This window comes from Miniopterus natalensis, chromosome 16 (assembly GCF_054644295.1).
Source record: "Miniopterus natalensis isolate mMinNat1 chromosome 16, mMinNat1.hap1, whole genome shotgun sequence".
NCBI classification, from domain to species: Eukaryota; Metazoa; Chordata; class Mammalia; order Chiroptera; family Miniopteridae; genus Miniopterus; species Miniopterus natalensis.
This window is the reverse complement of record NC_142096.1, coordinates 21,932,743-21,944,938: the sequence shown is the minus strand read 5'-3', so window position 1 is coordinate 21,944,938 and position 12,196 is coordinate 21,932,743. Positions and strand designations below refer to the sequence as shown.

General features: G+C 40.7%; 1 protein-coding gene across 4 annotated transcripts in view; it reads right to left on the bottom strand.

Annotated features, from left to right (window-relative positions):
* The window catches only part of NKAIN3 (sodium/potassium transporting ATPase interacting 3), a 358,537-nt gene that overhangs the window by 81,808 nt on the left and 264,533 nt on the right, over positions 1-12,196 (bottom strand). For all 4 annotated transcript variants that reach the window (XM_087825397.1, XM_087825400.1, XM_087825398.1 and 1 more), the window contains exon 4: positions 5,780-5,977. In XM_087825397.1, coding sequence (XP_087681523.1) covers positions 5,780-5,977 — 198 coding nt within the window. The remainder of the gene's footprint in view (positions 1-5,779; positions 5,978-12,196) is intronic.

Genomic DNA, 12,196 nt, shown 5'->3' with positions numbered 1-12,196 from the left:
TGGATAACAGTTTTCTCACAGAGAAGTTGTCAATCTTTATATAAGTGAAATTCGAAACACCTACTTAGAATGAGCTAATTCTCACACACGAGGAATGGGCTCATTACTTTGTTGGGGGTGCTCCATTAAGAGAGGCTGTCAACACATTCCCCACTGCAATTGCTAGGGAACTAGGGACATACAGAAAGTACCAAGAATCATTCATTTAGATACAGCTTTGTTGTATCTATTTCCTAGAAAGTCAGACATTCGTGTTTTGATCATAAACAGTAAAAAAATAATCTCTATAAATCAGGGTATATGTGAAGCTCATTCTAATGGACCTAGTACAAGTAATAGGTCTTAGTTGGCACACTGAAGAATATTTTTTTAGCCCTGAGGAACAGAATCAAAGAAAATTCAACAACATTTAAATAACATTGAGGATTATAATTCTTAAAACAACTTGAGTTTTTGTTTAGTACCTTTTTGAGAAACCCTAAATAGCACAATTTAAAATTGTAGTGTAAATTTGGGCTGATTCTCAATTCCGTACCAAGTGATTTGCAAAAATACCCACTTAGTGGCTCAGGACAGAAAATTTGGTGTCACCCTCAGTTCCTTTTTTCTTTCCTCCATCCGAACAAACAGTAAGATCTATTCATCCTACACTCTAAGTGGTCTTTTCACGCCACACTGCCACGTGGAAGATTGTAAAAATGTCCACAGTACTTTGCAACTCCTTTCATCAAGAAGTGGGCTCTATCTCTCCATCCCTTGAATCTGGTTTGGGGCTGTGACTAGCTCTGACCAGCGGAACACCGCAGAAGTGAAGTTCAGAATGTTCTAAAAACAGGACTCTAGAGACCCTGCAGCTTTTGCTAACATGTTCTTGGAATCACGTGACTGCCACGGGAAGAATCCCCACTTAATCCTCACAACAGTGTAATTACTTAGGAGGTAGGAAATACTATTACCCCCACTTTAATCATGAGGAACACAGAGCATAGAAAGGCTCAGTAGCTTGGCTGAGGTTATGGAACTAATGATTGGTCACATAGGCTAACGGCTGCCTAGGATTCAAACCCAGGTGTTCTGATACAGAACCTGCCCTCCTAACCACCCCACACTTAGGCAGAGAATTATTTTCCTGTTAGTGAATTCCTGCATTAAAAATCCCAATCCTCAAATTCTGAAGTAGCTTCTGAGTTTTCACTTCAACTGTTAATAAAAATGTTCATGTACTACAGACAGACACACACACATACGTGCACACACACGTGCACACACACACAGGAAGACAGTGAACCCATTTTTCACTGCCTATCAGTGTTCATCATCGCACCAACACAGCAAGAGAAACAAGTGGTGTATTGATGTACAGTTCTGAGGGGGGACCATAACTTGTTAAAATAAGAGGATGGTAGTATGTATTCATTGGGTTTTCCTCTTTGTTCTGGTCGCAGACGAAGCTTATAATTAAGTATCATGTTTAGTTATTGTAGATTTGGTCTTTTTATTTTTGTGCTTTTGTTATTAGAAGCCTAAATCTTCTGGGGGGAGTAGACAGCATATGAAAAGATCTGCACGCCCGTAAGTGATCTATTTTTATTGTCGTTTATTCAACAATCACAGCATATAGAATTAGAAATGAAATATAGTTACTGCTTAAGTGATGCCATAGCTTCCAAAGAAAGTATCAGTTTGTTTCCTCCAAGCCACAGGGGACGAGTAACAGCCTGTAATGTAGCACAGACAGAATCCTCTCAGGAAAGCCCCTCGCCACCTGCCCCCAATTCTTTCCCCCTTTGTTCCGACGTTCGGTCTATTCAGAAGGCATCGATCCTTGTTTCCAGCAATTCAAGGTTAAATCTGCTAAGCCGCGGGCTCCATTGTGCGCGTCAGGCCCGGGAGGGAGCAGCTGTGGGCCCGAGACGCCCTGGAGCCTGTGCTCCCAGCTGCCCTCCGGGAGCGTGTCTCCGGCTGCGCCGCATTCACTGTTCACATGTGCCCGGCACAGTCTAGCCTTTAACGCAGCAAGAAGCAAGCAAATCACCAGGATTTCATACTTCACTGGCACCCTGTGGGTTACAGACCTTTCTCAAAGGGTAAGGGCTTAGCTGCTTTCTTTCGTTCAGCGATAAATATTTATAGGATTAGCAGCCCATTGTAAATGGGATAACCAAATGCATTCAAATGCAGAACTGCATGCTGCTTATCTAGCTGCCGGACGGGATGAAATTACATGACCAATTCCCTTTCTGCGCCCTTCTGTGACTGCTCCCTGGATCACCCATGATGGGGTTTTTCTGAACTTTTCCAAACATTTGCTTGGAAAATACGTCAGCTATCTCCTAAATCCTGGGACATGCATTATTCTGTTAATCTCTCGATATTTTTACTATTCCAGAAAAATCTCATTTTAAAGCATCTACAGCTAATTATTTCTTTGTTTCCAGTAAGAGGCAGTGCCTTTGATGATCTATGTGTAATGATATTATATGCTACATTTATGTAGCACTTTCCTGAGAGGAGTACCATAGACCTTGTGAAATCTGAGCTAATTTATCTGTATGGGCACGCTGGCGCTTGTGGCATCCTTATTATGAACTGAAATTTATTGAATGTATATTATGTGCGCATCACTGTGCTTAGCTCCTTACATGTACAATCTTCAAATTTTGCAACAACCCAACAAAAAAGGTACCATTGCCACCTTTATGGAAGAAGGGAAGGGACTTCTGGAAGTTTACCCAGCATTTGGTAGAGCTGGAATTCCAATCCAAGTCTGTCTCATTCTACCACCGATGAAAAACGGATACGATGAGGGTCGAATGGATTCCAGTAGGATCCAGTAGCAATGATTATGTATTTTTAAACAAGTAATTCCACACGTCTGGATCCTAGGTCGACGCTCAACCGCTGAGCCACCCGCGGCCGGGCCACCCTGCTTTTCAAGTGACTTGGAGCTACCGTGGGTAAAGGCTTTTTGATTCCACAGCATTCTGCTGCATTATAAAGATTTGCACATCACACCGTCATTCCTTGACATGGTTTAGAAACTTAATATGAACAATTTTTAAAAGGAGGAGGATCCGTCCACATATGAAAGATTCTAGAAAAATGTTTCCGTGAGGAACTTTAGAATCTAGTATATGATAACAGAGTATTCTTTTACCATACAATAGACTAAAAATTTTTAAGAGAAAATACACACACACACACACACACACACACACACACACACCCCCCCCGCGGTGGTCATATGTAGGTCTACAGTTATGAGTTACATTCTTTTGAGTTAATAAAGCTATTACAATAATCATAACCTGCATGTCTTTTTCCATAAAAACAACTGTAAACCTACTTTTGCCCAACTTGTATATATTTATCATCTATCTATCTATCTATCTATCTATCTATCTATCTATCTATCTAATCTATCATCTATCTATCTATCATCTATCTATCATCTATCTATATCTATCTGTCATCTATCTATATCTATCTATCATCTATCTATCTATCTATCTATCTATCTATCTATCTATCTATCTATCTATCTATCTATCATCTATCTATCTATCTATCATCTATCTATCTATCTATCTATCTATCTATCTATCTATCTATCTATCTATCATCTACCTATCTATCTATCTATCTATCTATCTATCTATCTATCTATCTATCATCTATCTATCTATCTATCTATCTATCTATCTATCTATCTATCTAATCTATCATCTCTCTCTCTCTCTCTGCATGTGACAATAAAGAAAGACCAGAGAATAGGGAAAGACTGATAAACATATATTGACCAATGACAGTATATTATATTTTTAAAAAATTATTATAGAAACCAAGAATAAACAGATACCCTATTATATCTCTGAATGAAAGTTTCTTAGCATTGAGGTACAACCTCCTTTGAATTCAGTGTCAAATTTGGCTCTCATTGAACAAAAACACTAAAAGATCTCTGATTATTTTAAAAAATTGAATCTTTAGTCTTTCCAAAAATATTCTAATTAAAAGGTGCTCTAAAACACTATCTTAAAACTTGGCACATACAAGTTAAAGAACAATAATTAATAGAGTAAGTAAGTGAGATGAGACTGCTGCATCAATGGCCCCAAATGAGCCCTGTTTTCTAATATTCTCACCTTTCCATAGCTCCCTTCCAAAATGACTCTGGGCTTGGTCATATCAGTCATATGAGAGCATATAGACAAGTGGACAGTAGTAAGCATTACTCAAGTACAGGTATAGCTCAGAGATATTGGGGGTTAGGTCCAGACCACCGCAATAAAGCAAATATGGCAGTAAAGCAGTCACAAATTTTTTGCTTTCCTAGTACTTATAAAATTTATGTTTACACTATACTGTCATCTGTTAGGTACGCAATAGAATTCTGTCTAAAAAGGCAATTTACATTACTTAATTAAACACATTTTACTGTTAAAAAAATATTAACCATCATCTGAGCCTGTTGGAAAAATGGTGCCAATAGACTTGCTCAATGCAGGATTGCCACAAACTTTCAATTAGAAAATGCAACATCTGCAAAGTGCAATAAAGTGGAGTGCAATAGAATATGCCTGTAGAGGCTTGGAAAATGCCTGCATGCTAGACTTTCCTCAGAACTCAGGTGCCTTGCTGTGAGAAAGCCTGTCAAGTTTTTCCAACAGCCAGCACCATACATCTGAGTGAGGTCTTCTTGGATGTTCTAGCCTCAGCAAAGCGCCTAGTGGGATGGTTCACATGAGTAATCCTCGCAAATATCACGTGGAACAGAACTACCCAGCTGAGCCTTGCCCAAATTCCTGATGCACAGAACTCTAAGCAATAAACTGGTATTATTTTAAGTAATTGCATTTTGGAGTGTTTTGTTACACAGCGGTAGAGAACAACTACAGTAATGATATCAAAGATTTCTCAAAGTCCTTTCTAGAAATAATTCTAAGGTACATTCTTCACTGACATACACCTCCTATGTTTCTGTCATCTATTAATTTATTATTGAGGCTATATCTCTCATTCTGACTTTAACCAGCTGGACAGGACTGAGGTGGTTAGTTTATGTGAAGAACACAGCTAAGAATGGCTTTATGGTGTATTGATTCATACAAAAATGCCAAGTACTTGCTGGATCTCAAAGAAGTAGCATTCTTGATGATGGTATAGAACTTAATTCCACTCCACACTCCAATCAAACTGTGGGTAGGATAGTGTGGTGGGAAGAAATTAACCTTAAGAAATTTCAAGCACATAAACCTTCTGTGGTTCAATCAATCCATTTCCTCTATGTGTTGCTCTATATGGAACTATATCCTGACCCCAAATTTTAGGCACCAGAATGTGTAAGACTCTCTGGAGGAACTTGTTTTCTTAAGGGATAATTTTTTGAAATATGAAATGTATTAGATTGAACAAACCATTGGGTGAATGTCCGTCTCTTTCTCTGGAACTATTGTGCATGAGTAAAAAAGTGTATGAGACGTAGAAGAGCCTGAGACCATGGGTGGCCAACCCACCACTCCTGGGAGACAGTGACACCATTTCATTGAATGGGTGGACGGTCCTAAGGACACAATGTCTGGATATCCATTGGAAGAGATGTCACCGGCCATTAAGTATAACGAATGTTAGCGTACTCGCTGCTATTTCCATCGCCTAAAGGACGTTCTGTGTGCTTGCTGATGGCATCATCTACCAGGTGGGTGGGGACAGAAGGTGGAGATATAAAATGCCAGTAGGGGGAGTCCTGCTGAGACAGTGACACGAACGTGAAACTTACGGAGAGCAGTATTTGGATGGCGCTGTGGATGACCTCCAGGTACTGGAAGTCGACGACGCAGCCCGTGACGGAGACGTAGGTGTAGTCGTCCAGCATGCCGTGGGCTGACGGGGGCAGCACCCTTCGGACACAGCCGGGCCCGTGCTCCCGCCACCATGACCGGTGCACAGAGATGTTGAACGTCATCAGATCTGTATCCTAGGCGGGCAGGAGACAAGGGAACGAAAGGAGACAATCGTATCAAATCGTTATCTTTGATTTTCACCTTAGGGAGGCTTTAGGATGGATGAAATTGTTGAAATGATTTCAGTTCCAAGTGGAAAGTGACAAAGACAAAACCAGGTATGGCTGTATGTATCATCTGCCGAAACTGTGCAGGGACACACGCCTTTAGGTGTGACTTGGTGCTGCCCCACTGCCTACTGTGTTCTCCCCAAAACCCTTACAATTCCTCATGCTCTGAAGGGCCCTAGGTCTTTCCTCCTCACTTGTTTCCAGAAAATTCCACCCTGGGCAGAGCAAAAGAACAGTGAAGGCAATGCTCAGCACATACATATCAAATAACCTTTCGGAGCCCGTGGCAGGGAAAATAGCCCAGGCGTTTAATCCTCAAGAGATGCCCTTTAGTGTCTGTGGAATGTCAGCCACGAAGGAATAAGATCAAAATGCTTTTGTCATAAAAATAGATCGAAAAGAATAGATGTGGAACCAGGCCCTAGACTCCCAAATAAACTAAAGAGTACAGCTTCCTGCCCGTGCAGAGCAGCAGGAGGAGGTGTGATGATGGAGACAGGGCAAGGGGGCTGCGGACCAGAGCACTGCTGGCACGAGTGCCAGGGGGACGTGCTGGAGTGGGCACCACACGTGGCCTTTGCTCAGAGGCCCAGGGGCTGCCCAATGACTGTGCAAAGCAAATGACGCTCATGCCCATCTCAGTAGGATGAGGACCGTCCCCCCTCAGTGCCTGGGATGCTTCCAAGTTCCAGAAATTGAGTTTGGAATTCTGAAAACATAGGGGAAGCTGGTGTGACATGCAAAGCCCCTGATCTTAGATGTGGCCGGAACTGAAAACAACCAGCATGAGAGCTCTCGGAGCAGGACACTGGAAACCCTCCCGTTACTCTCCCCTGTCTATGTACATGAATCACGAGGTTAGACGCATTTCCAGTTCACATCAGTAAGCAAACTTACTCTACAGTTTGAGATTTTCCTCAACGCAGGAATTCAAAGTCCCATTGTAAGTATGCCTGAGATTACATCAATAATAAAACATTTTATTTCTTCTTTTTGGTTGTTGGTTTGCTACACATATCATTCAGTTACCTTCACAGTTGCAGCACTTTATTGATAATAAAACACTTTACATAATTTTTTTTTGGTTGTTGGCTTGCTATATGAGTCATTTGCAGGAACCCTCTAAAGGGAAAATATTATAGAAAAATAATTGCTTTATTTAGTGAGTTAAGTTTAGCAAAAGACAGTTTACCTGCAGGCTACCTCTACACCGACTGCTCCCTTTCTTGGTCATCAAGTTTAATCTCTTACAGTTAGTCTCTATGACTACTATTATTTCCCATTTTGATAGAATTCATTAGGTTCAGGATGAACTAGCTCATCTCAAATTGATGGCAATTTCTATTGCAGAACTGTAAGCTCCTTTCAATATGACTTTGACTAAAATTTATATGATACAAATAAAACAAAAGTGAATTTATGAACTAATGATACATATTTGTTACTCATAAAATCTCTCAGTTGTAGCTCTCACTTAATTTGTTGCACTATAACATATTAATAAACTGCACTATTCTTTGCAAAGATTGTTGAAACTTTGAATGAGAACAGAAATACACTGGGGTTAAGGGCAGGCCATCCCCAAATATGCCAAAGCAGCATACTGATTATTCTGAATTAAAGTTACTTGAGAAACAGTGCAAGAAGAACACTTGGACCCTTCTCTCTGTTCCCTGAAAGCAGGAAATAAATCTCCCAGGTGAAAGGTACTCTACCTGCACCAGGAGGTACAGAGACTTTCTTATCACCAGAGATAGGGAATCACGGGCCCAGAGCCTATGTAAACAAACCTTGCTGCTGCTTTACTAACTTACTACCCTAAGCTCAAACTCTGCTTAGGTGCTTCACTAGTTAAACACTCAGGCCGGAGTTTCTTTGCCCTGTCAGTCCCTCACAAATTCATCGTTTCTTGTCTAAAAAGTATAAAAGCTGCCTTCTCTTGCCATTTCTTTAGGTCCCATTTCTGTGAGGCTTCCATATGTATGAATAAATTGTTTTCCCCCCTCCTGTTAATCTCCTTGTGTCAATTTGATTAGACAAGCCAAAAGAACCAAGGAAGATGGGTGCTGGGATTTTTACCTCCCTGCAATAGCTTCAAATAACACTTAAAGTTCAAACTTCTTACTTAAATTTGGTATAGAATTGTATCATAAGCTTGTGTCTGATTTCTATCCCCTTCAAATACTTAACAAAGCCTTGACACATGATTAATTCAGTTTCGTATATGAGGCACATCAGAGGAAATGCAATGCAGAAAACTACAATATTTTTATAAAGAAAAAAATAAATACAGATTGCTTCTTTTGTAAGCAATGACCACATCAAAGCATGTAGAGAAAACGGGTTAAAAGTGGAAGCCAGTTAGGTGGTTACCGTAGCAGGTATGGTGACTAGGAGAAAGGTGATAGCAGTAGAGGGGTAGAACAGAGAGGTGAGATACATTTTGGAGGCAGAATAGCATGTGGAGATGAGAGGAAGAGATAAATGAAGGATGACTCAGGCTTCTGACTGAGCAGAAAGGGTCCCATTGGCTGATGACAATTCTCTGAAGAAGGGGGCAGCTATGAGCCATCAGTAGCCAATGGTTACAGCAGTTGAGGGGTAGGCACACTGGCTCTGCAAAGGGGGAAAGAACGGGGCACTGCCTCAGGGAAGAGGGAAGGGGGGTGGAGGGTGGGAAGGGATTAACCAAAGGGGTTATATGCATATATGCACAACCCATGGACAAAGACAATAATGGGGTGAAGGCCTGGGGAGGGGGTGGGAGCCAGGTGGAGGGGGCTAATGGGGGGAAAAATGGGACACCTGAAATACTTTCAACAATAAAGATAAATTAAAAACAAACAAACAAACAAACAATATTTATATCAGTTGGCATTTTAAAACCATTTTCTTTGTATGCAGGTGAAAACAAAATAAGTAATCATGTTATATGATGCTAAATAGACAGTTATAAAATAAAAGAAAATAAGTGTAAATATTGTGATTTGGAAAACAAAGAGTCTACTGCTCTTCTTGCTGGTAACATAAATTTAAGTAATATATTTTATTACTTAACTCCTCCCCATCCTGATTACCTGGCTAACTCCTATTCATTTAGTTTTCAACAGACAGCACTTCCTCTGGAAAGTCATGCCTGGAAAGTCTGGGCAGCAAAGCCTTTCTATGTGCTCCCAACTGCAAAATTCTTCTACATAATTTTACATCTTTATTTGGGTGGAGATGATACATTAGTTTTTTATAATCGATTTTCTTACCCACCTACAATATTATAAGCCACTCTCATCTGCTTTGTTCTCCAAGTGCCACACGTATAATAGCAGCTCACTCTCTTCCTCCTTCCCTCCCTCTCTCTTTCTCTCTTTTAGTATATATATATATACTAAAACTGATGAACTAATCCAACTGCTGAGCATTTAGGCACAATCTCAATTGAGAATTGAGAAAACCTAAAAACAAAAAACCCAGCACCAACAAAAAGCCACTGCACATCATCAAAGTGCCTCTTATATTGCTAGTGTGTGTGAATTTGTGCAGTCACTTTAGAAAAGGTTTTGTATTCCCACTAGAGCTAGGTACGTGTATGCCTTACGATCTAGTGGTCTCACTCCTAGGTGCGCAGCCAGAAGTAAAATGCACATGTCCACCAAAGACCCGTACATGATTGTTCTCAGCAGCTTTTAACAGGCAAAACCTGAAAGTGGTCCAAAGGTCCATCAACAGCAGAATAGGCAAAAAATGTGGTATATTCATAAATGGAAATTCCACAGCAATAAAAACAAATGACTGTTGACACACACAAGGCCATGGTTGAATCTCATGGACATGATGTTAAGTGAAGGACATCAGACTCAATAGAATATATATTATATGATTTCATTTCTGTGGAGTCCTAAGAAAGGCAGGACTGATCTTAGTGAGGAAGGTCGAATAGTGAGGGTGGGTACTGGTGGGAGGAGGGCTGTCACTTGAGCTAGGAATTATGAAGTGCTGAAAACCACGTAAGTTCTTCTAAACCACAAACCTGTCTTCCATATGAAGAAATTTGTAATTTCAGGATTTTCCAAGTTTATACTTACCTGTCTCATTCATTTTGGAATTGACATGAGTCTTGTCAAATGCATTTTTTAAAGAGAGGTAAGTGTGGAGAGAATCAGCAATCTTTCTCAGGTGCAATTAAAATAATTGAGACAGTGTTATGCTCAGAGGAGAAGAGCCCTGGTCCAGGACCCAGTTTCCTCAAGGCCGCGTGTCTGAGCCATTGGATGCTTTTGGAAGGAACCAAACAAAAACCCCCAGGTTCCTAATAATGGCCAGAGAGAAATGATTAGTCCCGTTAGAGGAAACGATGTGAATGAAGCCCACTTTTTTTTTTAATCCTTACCAGAAGATATGTTTTTATTGATTTTTAGAGAGAGGAAGGGAGAGAGGGAGGGAGAGAGAGAGAGAGAGAAACAATGATCTTTTATCTCCCGTACGTGCCCTGACCAGGAATTGAACCCAAAAACCTTTTGGTGGACAGGACGAGACTCCAACCAAACGAGCCACCCAGCCAGGCCAGGGCAATGAAACCAACGTTTCCCGAAGGGCCACCTTGAAGGCAGGCTGGGAAAGCAGTGAGAAACTAACAAAAACCTCAAATTTGCAGGAAAACTTTTGTTTTTCTTGCACACGTCAAGCTCCCCTTCTCTCATCTGTGTTTGCTCTTAGTTGTCCATTCACCAGCCATGCCTTTCTTTACACTGGTTTGTCTGCTTTTGATGTTCATCAGGTCCAAAGGGCAGAATCAGGAATGTCCCCGGGACAACAGCCTTCTAATCACTGAGCACGTGAGCACTGAAACCCGTCCATGGCAGTGAGGCCTCCAATGTTTGTGAAGGTATAACGCACAGTCACAGATACTGACACTTATGGTACATAATTGCTGCACCTGAATACACTAAGATTTGCCTACAGATGATTAAAAAAAATAAGTATACATTTCATTTGTACTCTATGAATTTTAAACACCTCTAGTTTACTTAGTTAATTACCAAACCCATTCAACACATCTGGCTTTTCTGGCTTTGTGTTAATAATTATTTAATTACAATGTTATGCATTTTATGCTAATTAGGATGTTGAGACCATAAAAATGTGCTACCTTTGTGCTTCATGCTGGCACTAATGGGTTATATTTATAGTTTGGTGTACTCATAAGTCATGCATGCATATGCATATAGGCACACATTTTACTTCATTTGCACAACAGAAATTTTTCTATTCAATCTGGGTTTTTGCTAAGTTTATCACCTGGAAGGAATTACCTTGATTTAAAAAAAAAAAATGTTTTTATTGATTTTAGAGAGAGAAAACGGGAGAGGGATAGAGAGACAGAAACATCAATGAGAGAGAAACATTGATCGCTGCCTCTTGTACGCCCCCTACTGGGGATCGAGCCCACAACCTGAGCATGTGCCCTGACTGGGAACTGAACAAGTAACCACTTGGTTCATGGGTCAACACTCAATCATTGGGCCACACTGGCCGGGCCTAGGAATTACCTTGATTCCCCCCCCCCCCCCAATTTTAGTGGGAAAAAAATTCCTTGTTTGACCAAAAAAAATTAAAATGTTGGTTTTCATGTGATAGGGTTCTTAACAAAAAGGAAAAACATATAATCCTTTTAGCTGTTCCCTTTTTGAAAGGTAGTTGGATAAATAGAGTAATCAATGTTGGTCTTTCGACCTATGGATGAGGCTGCTGGTGTGGTTTAAATCTCTGTAAAACAAGACTGTTTTTCTTAATTGCTTCCTTTGCTAAAGTAATTGTGAAGGCTGGAAAACGGTCTGATTAACTACACCCTTGGATGTGGTTAAAATCTCTCTGGTAGGTTCTCATCCATCATCATCAGTCTCAAGTTGCCGGGTAACCATCCTGGAGAGCTTTCAGGAGGCAGTCTCTTGGGATCTGGAAGTTTCAGAGGCAATGACTCAAACAGAACTCTCTGGTCATAGCAGTGGGAGATGTGCTAGCCCATTTTCAATACCCCACTTCTCATCAGTTGTTAAGGCTCCCTACAATTTTTGGCACGTACATATGTGTGTAGGGTGCTATCCACTTTGCTGTGGGGAGGAGCTGAGC